This window comes from Pelecanus crispus, chromosome 10, assembly GCF_030463565.1.
Source record: "Pelecanus crispus isolate bPelCri1 chromosome 10, bPelCri1.pri, whole genome shotgun sequence".
Classification (NCBI taxonomy): domain Eukaryota; kingdom Metazoa; phylum Chordata; class Aves; order Pelecaniformes; family Pelecanidae; genus Pelecanus; species Pelecanus crispus.
In genome coordinates this window covers 9,642,702-9,660,025 of record NC_134652.1, presented here as the reverse complement: position 1 = coordinate 9,660,025, position 17,324 = coordinate 9,642,702, and the positions used below count along the sequence as shown (strand labels likewise).

Genomic DNA, 17,324 nt, shown 5'->3' with positions numbered 1-17,324 from the left:
AAAACAGAACCACATTGGTGGGTATGCTGGTGGCTTGAAGCAATTATCACATTTTTAAGCAATAAAAAAAAAGAAATCTCATTTACTTTCATTTAGTCTTTGGTATTTCCTTTGATGTTACTTTTTAGGGAAAGGGGGGGGGTGTCTCTATTTAAATGGAAATATGAGAACTTGGGTTTAATGCCTTCCTCTCAACTTGTTTAAACATATGATCTCTTATCACTTAAAATATCTCGAGTTTATTGATTGATTTGCATCACTATGTCAAAACAATGAGACATACTTTAAATCCTCTCCCCCAAGCTCTATGATGATGTAAAAATATTGAACAAATGTTATCAGTGTGATGCAATCAGAAGGAAAGATTGTCACGTCAGTATGTTCATTACAGGAAATAGTTAAATTGTAGGTGTCATCAGCATGCAGTAACGCAAGTGAAAGTGAGAGTCTAAACTTGAAAACTGTTAGATTACTGAGACAAATAAGAGGTTATTAGGGGAATGCAAATAATACTCTGTACTGGCGATCTAATCAGCTCTTCATAAACATGTCTACAGCTGGTCTACTTAACTAATTCAATCTGGCAAAACCCACAAATGGTTACTCTCTCCCTTGGTAAGATTTATTTTCTGTGATTGAATCAGGTTGGTATTCTATTCTCTCTACTAGCCCCACAGCTGCCACTTTAAAACTGTAGTACTGATAGCTCTTGGCTACTCTTGGGCCCATGTTACTGCTCTGCGCAAAGCAAACCACACAGATACAGGCTAAAATGAATGAAGAAAGATCAAAGACTCAATGTGCATGGACTTTTTTTTTTTTTGTGCTGAAATTCTGTACATTTGAGTCTGCCTGCCCAAATATATTCATGAAGCAGTGCAAGTGTTTTTCCTCATAACTAGAATGGCTTCTACCATTTCTTTTCCAGGTCGGACTGTTCAATTAATAAAAAAAAAAATCCAATACTTAGGATGGTTTAAAGATTCTTTTAGACTTCTAAAGAATTCTTTCTTGCATTTCTTCAGTAAAAACCCACCATGGCTAAGAATATATAAGAATAGGAATTAATAATATAAATGGGTTTTCATTCAGTTTTGTGTAAAATGTACCACACCATTATTCATTTCTGAAGAATGTAAACATGATATAATTTATTTCCAATAAGTTACTTGACAAACTGGATTTTTAATTTAAAAAAAAGCATGATGTTTTAAATGAACGCTAAATATATTTGTTATAACATGAGAAAATTCATCATCCTAAAACCAATCAGAATACGTATCATATTTACTGATTAATAGCTTTAGTGCTTTCCTTGTATTTTGTATTGTTTTAATCTATAAATATTATTTATGTGTATGCATAGTTTTTTTTCATGTGTTAATATGTATTAATTTATTCTTACATTTTGCAGGACTATTTTGAAAGAGAGTGGTTTTGCAAGGTATCTTCATTCAGCTGTATTAATCAATGGAGCTATGCTCATTTTTGGTGGCAACACTCATAATGATACTTCCCTGAGTAACGGTGCAAAGTGCTTTTCTGCTGACTTTCTTGCATATGATATAGGTATGTATTGTACTGTGTTTTTCTTATTTGGGTTTTAAATGTCACTGTGTTGCTTTCTCAAGTCCAGCTAATGTGATCCTTTAAAGTCTTGATCCCCAACACCTTCAAGTTACTTATAAATTATACAGTAGAATTAAAACCAGGCTTTTGTTCCATAATAGTCCTAAGTTTTTTTTGTTTGTGGGACCAGGCATAGTAGCTAAAATTATCAATTTCTAAAAATGTGCCGAATCTGCCTTATAATATGAATAGCGGGTATGTTGCTAAATGAAATGCCAAAATTGGTGCACGTTTGTGTTACGAAAGAGCGTTGAACAGAGACCCTAGTGGTTATTACCTCACCTCCAAGTGTTGATTTATGATTCCTGCCCCCGCCCCAGTCTACGTAGTACTAATAAAATATGATGCTGGAATTAAAAAAGCCAAAACACTTCCCCACCAGGAACATTTGAGATGTTCCTAAAAGGGTTTGGAATTGGTGGCAGTTTGGAAAATGTATTGCTCAGTGCTTATATCAAGGCACCACAATGGGGCCAAGTTAAAAGTCGGGGGTTGGAGAAGCCAAGGTAGGCAGCAGTCTGAAAGGCGAGGCAGGGGTACTCAGGTGGTGATGCTCAGGAAACTAGGAAAGGTTCAGCTGCCACAAGCTGAAGAGCAACCTGGATGCTTGTAGAATGTAGAAAGTCCACACCACAAGAAGCAGAGCGTAGAGAAACAGCCTCCTGGGGGACTGACTGTGGTAGATAGCTGGTTGTAGCTGAATAGACACAGGTTGGGGCTGGTAGCTGAGATGCATGGATTTTGCTGGGTATCTTCCTCTGACAAGTTGCTCTCCCCTCCTCCTGCCTCTTCCTATGCATTTCAGATTAGAGTATTAATTAAAAGATTCCTGCCTTTGAGACTGAAATATGTTATTTGATCAGGATAACTGCCTTGGTATATGTGTTTCACATGGAGCAATACCCCACCCACAGTCTAGCACGAGCAGTCTTGCCAAGTGGGAGGAAATTCCGGGGGATATTCCCCCATATAAACTAATGGGGTAACTACATGAAATGAATCAGTCTATCCCATAGACTATGTGATACTTTTGCATCATTATGTTAAGGATAGACTGTGTTTCTGTGGACAGCAGCACAAGGGAAATGGCTAAGCTATTTGTGCTTAGTTTCATGGGACAGAGATAGTCTTAGGAGGATGGTGCTAAAAAAAGTTTACTTCTGAAGCACCAAAGCTGCTAGTATGCAGTACAAATGTCAAAATACAGGTTTCATTCCCAATTACCCGAGTTCAAAAGCAGAAGTGAATAGTAACAAAAGAACTGTACAAAACTTTGCTGGAAACCAGCTGTGAGGAGGCTGGACTGTCATTCAGGGAGAATGAGATGACTGGAAATGACAGTCATAAGCTTAGGAGAAATTTCTTACCATTTCCTACAAACTGGAGGCACATCGCTGGAAATGACGGTGGCTTGTGTGTGTGAGTCAGGTGTGGCATGTGGCTGTGGAAGTTGCCTATGCAGTCCTAATGAAAAGAAGAAGGAAGCATCGAAGCTGTTCTCAAGGCCCTGGATATTTTTGTAGAATTTTGGCAACACACATTTCAGACACTCAAACAGGGCTCTGCATGGCAAGTAGTATTAACGACGACTGAATCATGAGGAGCCTGTAGGAGATAATAAAAGGATGTGGTATATTTAATTTTGCAAGAGAGTGCCTGAGAGCAGGGAAGATTGTTGTTTATAAATATATGATAAGAATACACTTTGGAGGAAAACTGTTTAAGGTAAAAGACAGTCTCGAGACAAAACTAGATGGGTGTAAACTTTCAGTCTGTAGAATGGTTCCAACCATTAGAGCTGTGCCGTTATAGAAAAGCCTCCCTATAGGATTGTGGAGGCTGTAAATCTAAGGGAATTTAATGAGTCCATAATCTGTTTCCTGTCTTGTTTGTTGCTGCTGTTGTTCTTACCATAAATAGTTTTTCCCTTCCCTAATGCTCATGTCCATATTTTATGTATAGGCTGCAAATAAAAAACACACAGGTCATCTTTGGGCCAAAAAACACAGCCACTTGTCCTGGGAACTAAAAATCAGGAAATGTGTCAGAGCAGTCTGGGAAATGGACTCGTGCATGATTTTGTTGAAAATAGCTTGTGGATAGCTCCTGGATCTATTCTTGGCAAGCGTTTATTATCTGAATACAGTTGTAGAAGAGGGTGAGACAAGAGCCTTTTTATAGGACTAGTTGATGGCTCTTTATGGCTTTGTGTATCGATATCAACCACTCTGTGTTTGCTCTCATAAGAAAATAATACGTAAATTAAGTACATGGAACATGTATATGCTATTTCCTGCCAGTTTCACCGAGTGTGTGAATAATGCCTTTTCAGAACAGTTGAATTTTTTTATAGTTTTCCTGTATGACATGTTCTGTAGCTTCTTGTAGGCATCTGGTGGTGTGAGCCATTGATTTTGTTCTCATTTCAGTTTACATTCGGTTTTAATTTTTAATGAAACAGAGCTCCCTCCTCATTTTCGAGGATGATATTGGTCGACATATATTTGTAGACTCTGCACTTGAGAATCAATAGTATGAGTCCCAGGATCTGAATAAGTGTAGCTTTCTGATTTTCACGCACTGGGAGCTTTTTATCCCACTTCATGAAAGTGTGGGTTTTTTTTTTGGTGAAACATTATTTCTGTTTTTCTAGTTGATTACATTATTTAGTATGGTATTGGTATTTTCTTGCCAGTCACATTCTCCACATGTACTGATGAAGTACAGAAGAAACAGATGTATTAATTACTCTTTAAAAAAAAACCAAAACCCAAAAAAAAAAGCTATGAAGATTGATTTGATCCAAACTTCTTCTGTATTATTCACTTGGCCAAATTAAAAACACAGTCTCCCAGCACATGTTAGATACAGACATGCTTTTTCAGAAAATAGTAAATACTTATTTTACTAAGAACTGGATAATTATGGAATGAGTATATTTCAGAATTTTATTTACCTTGTATCATGAATTTTTGAACAATGCTTGGAAGACAAAATATATGATGCTATCGGTATCGCATTTTCTAGATACCTTGCAAGTGATGGAGTGTTATGCTCTGTCTTGGAAAAAATGGGAGCTGTCTGGAAACCAGCTGAATCCTAGAGATAGAGCCTATACTATTTATGTTCAAGTTGGGCTATAGAGTACTTTTGATGATATCTCTTATTATATGTGACATAGTCTTATGGATGGATTGCTTCAACTTTTTATTATCCATGAAAATGCTTACTGTTTTTCATATTAATGTGAAATAACTATTTTGGGGGATTCATCTTGGTTAAGTTTAGCTGTCTAAAATGCTGGTTTTTAATACAATCTGCTAATCCAGACTCTTCCTCTAGTCAGTGGAGGGAGATAAGTATTTCCAGAGAGCGATCAATTTTACCAAGCTTAGGACAGAGTTGCTTTTTTTTTTTTTTTTCTCCCCCCCCTTCTTTTCTGAAATAAGTCATTGCTCTCTAGGTACTGAACTTGGTCTACATGCATAAGTTTTAGACAAATGTGTCATGAGCCAAGAGCTCAATTCAGTCATTTTAAATGCTTACTGCATCTGAATATATTTGTTAAAGCTGAAGACTCAGAGATCTGGAGATGCTATAAAAACTATTATGATACCCTAATTTTCATAATTTAATATTGTTTGGTGTATTTACTTAAATAGCAGTAAACATATGATTAGAAGACTGCTGCATGAAATGAGCTTTAGAAACCTAGCCTTTGGTATGCTTGTGTCCTCCTCTGATATTTTACCACCAGACTTGCTGCCAAGTTGCTCTACCTGCTCCTTAAAGATCCACAAATGGTTATCCTCATAAAGATGAGGTATTTTTCCCGACCCTGCTGTTATTGCTTACATTACCCTGAAAGAACCACCGTGGCAATGGGGGCAGAGTTGCCACTGGGCTCAGCCTTGGATGCTCTGGTTGACCTGCAGTTTTGTAACTGATGTTGGTTATGGCTTTTCTTTATCTGCTGTTCACTGGAGTGCTATACTTACCTGTTCAGTACATAAAAAGAAGCTGAAGATCCTCAACTGGTGCGATCCTGCCTGTTATAGATGTAATTGTCAGTGTTCAAACCAGGATGTTTATTCAGTTCTTCCATTATAGCATTTTGAAAGATACTCAATGACAGTTAATATGAACTGACACGTGTGTGTCTGAGTGTGTGAAGTATGGCTGCAGACTTGTATTTAAGGAATAGGGATTTTTCTTTCAAAATAAAATATTGTCTTGTTCTTCAGTCTTTGCTGTGTAATTGAGAAACTATTTGTCAGGAGCGTTCTCCCCATTTCTCCTTTGTAATATGTAAGTGCATACCTTTGGGAGACTGAGACGTGGTAGAAAGTAAGTAGGTAATCACTGCTGACTTTATATTCTACAAAGTGCTTAGACCTCATAGAAATTAGTTTAAATAAATTTGTAATAGAACTAGAGAGGAAGTGTGACACGCGTCAGTATTGATGTTTTGCTTATGTTTTCTTCTTGGTACAAAGTTTGACATTAGTTCAGTCTGCTTTTTTTTTTTCTTCAGGAACAAAATCATGAGTCAGTTACTGTTGGCCTCAAGTTCACCACTGTCTTCTGCCTACATAGTGGTAGAGTGGTTCAACCAGGCTAGTGTGCTGGAGAGTTTTTTCTGAATACTTGATTAATTTGATTATATACATTGTCTAAGGAATAGAATACACTTCAGAGAGAAACCATGGTGATCTGTGTACCGTACAAAGTTCTAGCCCAACTCCTGCTCCAAACAAAGTGTAATTGTTTTGCAGAAGTTAGTCTTCATTAGACACATCTCAATAACTGGGCTTAATTCTGTGAAAGGATGAGAGTAGTGAAATAAATAACATTTCAGGCAAAGTAGTTCTTAATTTTTTAAACATGTATAAACAAAATGAAACCACTTCATGAAGACATCTAATTTTTTGACCATGACTAAGGATTATTTGGTACAAGTTAGGAAAATTTGAGGACATGCTTTTACATACATTTACATAAATTTGGGCAAAAATAGCATACTTGGATCAGCAGTCAAATGGACTCCAGTGTAATCAAAATGAGCTAAAAACTATTGTGGATTATTCTTGCTGCTATTGGCCTTCTGGTATTGCAGTAATCGTGGAAAGTCCTCCCAGAGAAAATAGAACTCTGTGGTACTGTCCTGAAAAATACCAGCAGTTCCACTATGACTCTTCAGTCACATTCTATCTTCTGGGGTATACCAACAACTAGCTTTTTGGAACAAGATTATATCTGGTAACCAGATTTGGAACAAGAATCCTATCTCACTGTGTTCTCTCCTGTAGGCTTGGGAAGAAGAGGGGTGCAGCATTACTGCTTTGTTTCTTCACTTTTATCCTCAATCTTTGTAGCTGGTATGAAGGTTTGAAAAACACATCATGTGTCTGTCTTCCTTATGCTGCCCTATAATTAATGTTACAGTGGTAATAAATGTATTGTATAAATCTGATGTATAATTTGTATGACATTAGCATTACTGGAAAGCTTCTCTCTGTCTAAATGTGCAGATGGGTAGCTGGAAGGCCGTGTCCCTATGGGTTTTAATTTTCTGAAGGGAGAGCTCAATTTTCAACCTGGGGAACCTGATGAAGGACTACTAAAAAAATAAAAAACCACAACCACCACACTATGTATTTATATACATTTATATATTAAATATATATTATTTTATATGTATATACACAAATGCACACATGTATATGTTGAAGAACTTGTTTTCAGCCTAACTGCAAATAAAAAAAATCAGAGCTGTACTCTAAAACTTTAGGATGGATTTTTTTAAGTACTAGTTTGGGATTAATAAGACCCCTTTTTCTTTTTTGTAAAACCGTGATACAGGCCCCCCCCCCCGGCCAAAACTCTTGTGTTTCTATTCCAGTTAGAGCTTCAGACAGTAGTTTAGATTATATTTTATGAGTATTCAGATGCAAAACTTGCAGATAAAAATAGATTAATTGGACATACAGAATCAGAGTTTAAAACAGAGATTCTAACTACTGAGACTAGTATTTAAAAAAAAAAAAAAAGAAAAAAGGAAAAAAAGGTTTTTGTAAGAGTAAGGACATTGATTTTAGTTCCTGGCCAAATGGTAATGTTAGTAAATGTATTTCTGTATGCCCGTTCCTGTAGTTTCAGTGTATGAAGTGTTCAGTCTCTGTCCTTTTGTTTCACATATGTCAATGGCTATGATATCTGGATACCCTAGAAATGTGTACAGAATGACTGAAAGGGAAGCTCTATAAAAGCCAAAAACTGCAATCATTGGAACATGGCAGCTGCTTGCATGCGCTCTCCTAGTGGTAGCTCTATTTCAGCATTGTCTGTATCTATGGGAGAAGTGCAATAACCCATACATTTCAGATAATAATATACTCTGCAATGTTTCTTTTGTAAGTCTTCTTACTGTCTGGATCCCCATTTATTATTATGGATTGAATAATATGGAAATTCAGTTGCTTATGAAAGACAATATTGCATGTGAAATATTTAACTTTCTTCTAGGGTATTCAAACAAAGCTTAAAAACTTTTTCCTGTTTGGAAAGAATTTTCAAGATTATCTCATGAGATTAACTTTCATTTTGCTTGTAATCAAACGTATTGCTTGTATTTTGTAATAAAATTAATTGTTTATTCATAAATTGTTTGCTTGTAAAATAAGTTGTTTCAACTTTAGTCTGCCATCAACAAAATGAGTATGTTTAAATGACTGTAAAGATTTTTTTTTTTTTTTTCCCCAATGCAAAACCATCTATTTTTACAATTCTCCCTCCTGGAGTTACAAATGGATTATCAATGTGCTATCACAAAGAAAATGTAAAGTAGCGGCTGTGATAGATTAAGTTTTATGCCTTTCTTAGCACTTAAGTCACAAATGGAGTTTTGGTGCAGTCTGTAGTACAGATTACCTCTGTATCACTGTACTATTAGAAGAGCAAAACCATAATAATATAATGCACTAATTGCTCCATTTAATAGTAAAGCTCAAGGTTGTTGATTTTTTTTTTTTAATATTGCTTGGGGAGTCACTGTTATGTATATAGACTCTGCTGTAGATGTTAGATCTATAGTTTAAATTCAATTCATGCTGTTTCAAGCATGTTTGCCTTTATGTTTTCCTCAGAGTAAGGAGATTTTTATTATCTGAGTAAAGAAAAATATTTATGCAGTGTGGAATGAATTGGAAAATATTTTTTTTGGTTGTACCTAACTTTCATGCTGCTTTAGTTGTTTATAGTGTTTAGTTGCCCAGAGTTGCAAAAAAAAAAAAAAAAAAAAGAGAACTAGACAGAAGTATGTGTGTCCATGCTTTGTGAGCCAACATTCCTTCTTTTACCAGAGTAAAACTAACTGAGTAGTTATTGGAAATACGTAAGGAGAACATGCAAGCATAATCTGACATTGGATTTTACATAGTACGTAAGGATGTACTACGGGTGTTATAGAGGGTGTGGTTGAGCAGAATCATGTATACACTGGCATTTCAAATCTATTTAAATAGTTTAAAATTGAGAAATGGTTTGATAATGTAAACATAAAGTATGTACCTTTGTATATCTTTTCTTAAAGCATAGCTCCAAATGTAGTAAGAGGTTGTCGCTAAACCTGCCGGCCAGTGCAAAAATACAAATGTCATCCTGGATGTAAAGTATAGAACACTGGTCGCCTGTTTTTAGAGCCTGTCCTTAACAACTTTTGCTCCCTATTGCTAACAATATAATTTTTTTTTTCCTGTTCAGTGGAACAGCATTAATTTGGACTAGTGCAGAGTTTACCTGGCTTGAACAGTTAGGGCACTTTCTTCAGAGATGAAAGCTGTAGGTTTAAATCCCATTGGGTAGGAAATGAATCTGTTTCTCCTACATCTTGGATCATTACTCTAACTACTATTTAACTATATAAAATAAGTCTTTTTCCTTTTATCATATTTTGAAAGTAGGAACCCTTTCCATTCTTTAAAGGAAACAGTGAAAGTATCACTTTGAGAGAGTTCCAGCTGCGAGTTCTGAGCAGGCATGGTGCTCCTGTTCAGTCTTGAGTGCAGTATTGGACATTGCGGGGTGGGAGGAAAAAAAATGAACGTAAGGTGTAAATAAGCTTCTCTGCTCAATGCTTACAGTTTTTCATCTGAGTTTCTGTAGTGTTTTCTGCAAAGGGAATATTTCAGTTCCTTCATGTTCTTTTATATTTTTTACAAAATGTTGTAGATTTGGGGGTGAGTTGTCAAGATTTTCAGGGTCATTCTCATGGTCTTTTTAGTTGCTGAAAATAATTGAGACATCCGTAGTACATTTAATAAATCAGATGAAGAAAGGGAAGAGTAATCACCTTTAAAACAGCTTGTAGATGTGTGGTTCTCTTAGATTTTTTCATAAATAAAATTTGTATTGGAGGTATTTGGATGCTCAACTTTTAGAATTTTCAAAATTGCTTTATTAACATAGTTCAGACATGAATTTAATGGAGCTGTGTTAACTTGTGCCTGCTCCAGTTCTCCCCTAATGTTTAAGTAATACATTTTTCAAAACCAGATGTGAATGGTAAGTGCAAACCTTATACTGCCCTCCACTCCTAAACAGGTTTTTAATGGTATGTTCCAGTGTATGTCTGAAAAGGAAAAGTCACTCATAAAAAGACTTGCAGGACTAACAGGATAGAGCTAGAATGCTATATTTCTCCTGTTTTTCCTTCAGTCACATTTTGTTAAATCTGATCTTAGTTAAATATTTTAAAGCAAATCTATGTTGGAGTATTTAACTGATGTGACTGTGTTGATTAGAAATGTCACCCTTTTTTTGTCCCTTATAAAATTATGGATACACTAATGGGATACATTCTAGTAATGTATGATTATATTATACTGGTATAGCATATTCCTCTTAACCTACTGTATATGCTATTATAGTACCTTTGTATTGATGTAACTGGTTGTATTTTTAGTGATATGAGCAATGGAGCCTTAATTGTGCTGCAGTGAATTCTCAGGGATGACTTCTGTGTGTCTTTATGTCCCTCGTAGACAGCCTGGATTCCCATCTCAGTCCAAGTTCTGTTAAATTGTCCTTGCTGTTGCAACACTGAGAACTTTTCTATAAAATGCTGTGGTCATCTTCTCTGATACCAGTAATGCAATATTGCCAGTAGGATGTAGATGAGAAGGGTATAGGTGACTGGAGAAAGCATAGGGTGTCGAGGCCTGTCCTGTCGTAGCATGGGCCCTGGAGAGCACTACCCTGTGCAAAGTTCATCCGGTCTTTCCTCTGCCAGCATCGGCTGGATCACCTCAAATCTGGTGCATTTCTGTGGTGTGTTTCATCACAAAGTAATTCGTATGGCTGAATTCACTCTCAGAGCCACTTCTGTATGATCTGGTTCTGTACGATTTAATGTACACTAAGGAGGAGTATGAATCTTCTTATAATGATATAATGCAGTAAAACTTGTTCTTGCAGTTGAAGCCTTACTAATAGGAAGAACAGCCCCTGTATTCCTCCTTGTACTTTTCAGTGACTAAAAATTCTGCTAATCAGTTTGGAATGTACAGTATCACTCCTACGAGACAATGATACATACAACCAATACCATATCTTCCACTTACTATCTGTATAATTCCTTAAGAGTGCATGACATTTTACAGAGGAAAGTATTTAATTCTTTATTCCATAGAGCTTACCATCCTTATTATGCTTAATGCAACAAATACAACACACAGAAGACTTTAATGGTGATAAACAGTGTTGAAACTCGTACTGTGTTTGCTGTTACTTTCTTCTTGGAACTGCGCAGTAAGTCTGGAAATTTGGGTACTTTGAAATGTTCAAAAGCAGTTTGAAGATGACGGGCAGGGACGAATTCTATTTGGTTCCTTACCAAAACCCACCAAAAATCAGTTGGATAACTATCTGTACTTTGTATTAACCAATCTGTAGAGAGAAACCCAGATCAGGAATTTAAAGCTGAGCAAAAGTATTATTCTTGCACTGTGCTCCATTCAGTGTTCAGTAGTCATTGAGAAGGCTAGGAGGAGATAAGAGGGAAGGCTATTTGTAACGTGCTTCCCTCCCCCACTTTTTTTCTTGTACTCTATTGAAAAGACCTGCCAGTTTGACAAATACCATCAGCGAGAAAGGAATTATTATATCTCCAGCCCTCAAGGGTTTCTTATCTCGAAACCAGCCTTTATTATGGTTTTATGGTTTTCCTTTGGCATTAAATCCCACTATTTCTTAAATAAATTTCAAAGTACAGGAAACACTACATATTTGTATATATGTTTGTAAAAATACAAAAAATAATGTGCAACGCTTTCCGAGACCAGATAAAAATTTAGTGTGGGTTTTTTAAAATTGTTTCCTTTACTATCAAAGGCATATGAGCTCAAACATACCATTTCTGTTAACATGCAATGACTTACAGCAGCAAGAACTTGATTTTAAAGTATAACAGGAAGATTTTGCTGGTTGGTTGTAGTGTTACAATGTTTGCCTTTTATAGCTTTTAAAATGGGAATATATTCTTGAAATAGAAATTGAATTAATGATTGTTGATTGTGTATTTCCAATAAATAATATTGCTCTAAGTCTGAATTTCTTACATAATTCATACACTGTGGAGGCATCAAATGCCAGTGTTACCCTGCAATATGGGGAATACACAACTTTTATATTTAATACTACTTCTACCTTAATCTGAAACTTGTGATCATAAGTAAATGGTGCCCTAGTACTGTGATCTCTTCTGTTGAAACTGTTTCGGGAACATCATCTCTCTAGCATGTATGTACTTCCACCATTCTATTTAAATAGAGAAAATTAAAAAAAAAGAATTGTGAAAGATGAAGTGTATTAATAATACCATAATTTTATGATAATATAATCTTAACGATGATAGTGACAGAAGGTAGAAGTTGAGAAAGAGGCAAGATTTTGGGAATGCATTGGTCCTATAAGACAGTGAACTAAACTTACTGTACTTTTTCTTCAAGCTACCGAATTCATTCAGAGTCTACCACCTGATGTCGAAATTATTGCTGTTTGGATAATCTGGTTACTCTGGTAATAATGTGCTTTTAGTTTCTGTTTCTGATTTATGAAAAGATGTAATTGAGTTACCTGTCACAGCCACATTCTCACTCTGACTCTTTTTATGGGCCCAGGCTGTGATTCTGGGGAAGCCTAAGTCCACCTCGTGGCGTGTGACTGCAGTTTTGCTGTGGCCGTGCTGTCCTGCCCCTCTCATGTGCCGAGCCCACCCTTGGGTGACCTTGCGCTGAGCTGGTTCAGCACGGTATGCTAACAGGAAGCTAACTGGACAAAGTGCTGCTGTGAATAATTTTCTCTATTAGAATTGCCAGAACAGCAGTGCTAGCAGAGATGAACTGTTCTGACAGTGGGAACGAGAACAGGACCAGCGTAGCCTGCAGTTAGAGTGGCTGAGGCTCTGTGTGACACCAGCCTGGAGGACAATTTGTCCCTCTTTGATTTCCGAATACCTGTTTTTGTTGTTTTAAGCTGGGGAGGGAGGAGACGTGTTTGGGTTTCTTGGTTTTTTATTTTTTTATTTTTTAGCCTTAAGCAGATGTCCATGAAATATGTGGTCTGATGGTGATATTCCTTGATTTTTTTTTTAATCATATCTATAGCTTGCATAAATAATTCAAAAATTTAAAATTAAGTAAGTATACCTTATTTAGATGTGGCTGTCATTGGAATGTTACAGGTAAATGAATTCAGTAATATTAGGTAAAAATCAACCTGTGTAAATTTGCAGTAAGACCCTGGAAACATTTAGGTTTCAGATGTGCTCCCCACAGCGTTGCTGTATGCCAGTGACCTTTTCTGACTGTTGGTCTTTATAGGACACTTCTGCTTTTTTGAGGTACTAACTCTGATTGTGCAGCTTCTACAGGCATGTACCCTATTTACTTCTGTATATTATGGAGAGTATGCTGAGCAAATATGTCATTTTTATTGTGTCTTAGTGTCCAAATTCATAGGTTTGCGACTGGTTTAAAAGAAAAATGTGTTATCTTGTTATTCTGGCTTCAAATGACTTAAGGCAGAATGCAAGTACGGCTTCATTCAGAATATCTGAAAGGACAATATAATTATCAAATATGTGAAAATATATATATACATATATAAAGCCACACTTTTATTTGGATTAAACTGGAGATGTCTCTCTCCCTTTAACTCCTTTTCAACTACAGATGTAATCCTTATCTTTGTGTGTAAAACAGAGTTGTTTGGATTTTTTTTTTAAATGAGAAAACTGTGACCCTGTGTCTTATATGAAAGTTTTCCTGAAAGTTTACTCTGCCTGTCTCCAAAACCTGTTATGATGACATATTCCAGAAATGCTTTGCCTGCTCTGTAGAAAAGTACTTTCTTTGCTCCTGTTTAAAGAGATTTCCTTGAAGTGTCAATCTCTAGGTGCTCCCTATTTCTGTTACTGTGGGATTTGAATATTTGAAGTCAGTAAAGTTCAAGTAGAAAAAAATGAAGAAAGGACTAACTGTTCTAAAGAACTAGAATCCCAGTCAGGTCAGAAAAATGAAACCACACCAAAACCACATTTATAAAGGCTCCTGCAGAAGTACTAAAAGAAATATGCTTGAATAGTTAATTTGAATTGAAGATGATGAAAGGAAAATAATTTGTAGTATACTTAAATCAAGATACCCAAAGTAAGACTATAACGGGATGGGCTGCACAGCTGGAGGAGCGGTAGTTTATCATAAAGCACTTATGAAAAGAAATAAGTTTAGTGTTGCAGATGTTCAGTGAAATACATATGAATTGAAATCCTTTGGCTAATTTGAGCGTGTGTAATGTTAGGGCAATATTACTGATCACTTGATGCCAATGATGGCAGTGGTGGTTGTTGTGGGTGTTGAAATGGGCTGTGGAGGCAGAGAACTGTGTAATAAAGGGACACTTCTGTGAGTGTCCTCTGACCTTGATAAATGCCATGATACATAAGTGTTGCTGACAGGTTCTTGGAGCACCTACTCGACAGATGCATCTAAAAGGAGTACCTGTTGATTTATTCTTGAGCAATGTGAATATAGCTTCTCAGAGCTAGTGACTGCAGTGTGCTCAAATCCTGCAGTTTCTAGAAGTGTGAAAGAATCTTTATGCATATTAATCCTTTCTCCAGAGAATCCATAAGTGATTAATTTAAAAGTGGCATCTACCTAAAAATCCAAAGCCTACTTAAAAAGAAATGAAAAGAAGGACCAAAATTTAGAAAATGACATTAATGGAGTGTTTAAAGACTGATTGTATACCACTGATCTGTGAAATACGTTGACACATGCGTATCACTGCCAATAAAGACTCTAAAAGGACCCTATGAAGTCCAAATAAATGACATGTTTAAACAGCAGAATAAAGCAGGTTATTACAAGTAGAAAAAAGCAGCTTAGCTTTCACCTAGCGACAACAGGAAAAAAAAAAAGTCTGTCAAATCCTGCTGATTTTGCAGAACAATTTAAAAAACACCTAGAAACTAATATGAAGAATGGTTTTAAATACATCAGTCAAATTTTGTTTCAGAGTTTCTGAGACCAGTAGGTGATGAAAGAATGTTAAGAACATTTGAAGGTCATGAGGTATAGGTGGTTTGTTTTTACAGTGGAGACAGCAGGGGTTACCTGCACTGATCCCTCTGAGAAAGGAGGATAAATATGCAATAAAGTTAGTTGATACTTAAAATACAAACAAGTGTCTGATAAAATCCATTTGCATATATTTTGCTGAAAACTTTTGGAATTATTTTATATATGTTTTCATATGCTTTTGCTTTGTCTTTCAGCTTGTGATGAATGGAAGATTTTACCAAAACCTAATCTGCATCGAGATGTCAACAGATTTGGTCATACTGCTGTTGTCAGTAATGGGTAAATGAAGCGTATTTCCAATTTTCCTGAATGTTTTTCTGAATGATAAAAACTGTGGCAGAAATTATACCTATGTGAAGTATGGTTCAATGATATACAGCTGATGTAACTTATTAACATAAAAAGTAATGCTCATCGGGGACTTTACTTGTCTTGGGTAATCAGTATAGCTAATTATCAATTTGACATGCTGTGGAATCTATTCAATGGCATTTTATATGAACTTTCTACCGTGCTGAGCTGTTTCCTCAGTATTGGGAACTACACTGAATTTGAAATTCAGTATCAACTATAATCCTCACTTAGATCTAACAGGAGGAATCTTTTTCTCTTTGCAGCATGCTATAATTCCTTGTTCTTCTACAACCATAAAATCAAACCCATGTAACTAAAATTTGCTTAGAAAAAGCAAGATTTTGAAGATACTGATACAGTGATCATCATTAACCGTTTGCAGGAAAAAAAGCCTGCCAGCATCTAGACTATATTAAGTATATTGCTTATCCTCTATAAAATGTAGCATACTGTCATGTCATTTGTTGAGTAAGGGAGCTCAGTAAAGCTTCATCACCTAGAAACAGGAGATGGAACGGATCTAGAGTTTGCTGGATTTGGTGGCTGAACTCTCTGCTTCCCCCACCCCAACCCCCCAAAGCTAAACTTGTGGGACAAACATCTCCTTTTTAGTGGGAAAGTTGTAGAAAACTGTAGTCAGGTTTGCTTGTGTCAGTTTTACTATTGCTGGTTGCCAGATGGCCTAATATCTGACAGTTGCAGTACTACATATTCATCACGCTAATAAACTCAGTATTTAAGTATATGCGGGCAACTTACAGATCCTCTACATATTGATATTGTATAGGTCAGAAATAATAGAGGTGATAAGTAATGCTACAAATAAGAGTTTCATCTTAACAAAAATAGCACTAAGTTGTAACTCTGTACACAGAACACTTGAAATTAATCAATGAACAGATTACTTCATTAAGAGAAAATTGCTTAGAATTAATGAATTCAGGAACTGGTGATTTGTGTTGTTTTAAGACATCTAAGCTATGTCTGATACTTCGAGAACTGTCACTTTCAATGAATTAGATTCAAGGTGAAAATGCCTATATTCCCCCCCCCCCCCCCCCCGAACTTAATGGTATTTTTAGTAGGGTTTTATGTACAAAAAAGTATAATAGGAGATACTCTGCAAAGATTTCTGCTATTGGTAACTCTGTATGATTAATTCTGTTTTAGAAGTATATGGTACAACAGATATACAGGTTCTTTATTATTATCTTTCACCTGAGGCTGTTCTTAATTTTAAATGAGAAGGGTAAGGTCTCAAGTCTAGTCTTCTGGTTCTGATGTCAGCAGCTACTGCACCGGAAATGTTACCAGAAAGAAATATCCATCTGCCAATTATTACTGGCTATCTTTGAAATCTTGAAGAAAAATGTTCTCATTTCCTGCAGCCCATTATTTCACACTCTGTTCTCATTATCTGACTCCAAAAAAGAGTAGTTTCCTCCATAGCTCTTCTTTCTTCTTTCCAGACATTTGGTATATGTCACTTACTAATACATATAGTGCAGTGCAGTTTTTTTTTTTTAGTCTAAACTTCCATGGAGAAATACACTGAAAAACTTACCAACCTTTATAATGGAACCACTGACAGAGTCTTTATTAGAGAGAGATGAAGAATATTTTTTATAATATTATGTGTATTTTTGTATTGTATATCAAGACACATAAGAAATCAAGAAAATATATCTATAGCTACAA

The 17,324-nt window shown here is 35.9% G+C and overlaps 1 protein-coding gene across 1 annotated transcript in view; it reads left to right on the top strand.

Annotated features, from left to right (window-relative positions):
• The window catches only part of ATRNL1 (attractin like 1), a 543,282-nt gene that overhangs the window by 88,341 nt on the left and 437,617 nt on the right, over positions 1-17,324 (top strand). The window contains exons 10-11 of the mRNA XM_075717535.1: positions 1,415-1,569; positions 15,467-15,551. Of these exons, the coding sequence (XP_075573650.1) occupies positions 1,415-1,569; positions 15,467-15,551 (240 nt within the window). The remainder of the gene's footprint in view (positions 1-1,414; positions 1,570-15,466; positions 15,552-17,324) is intronic.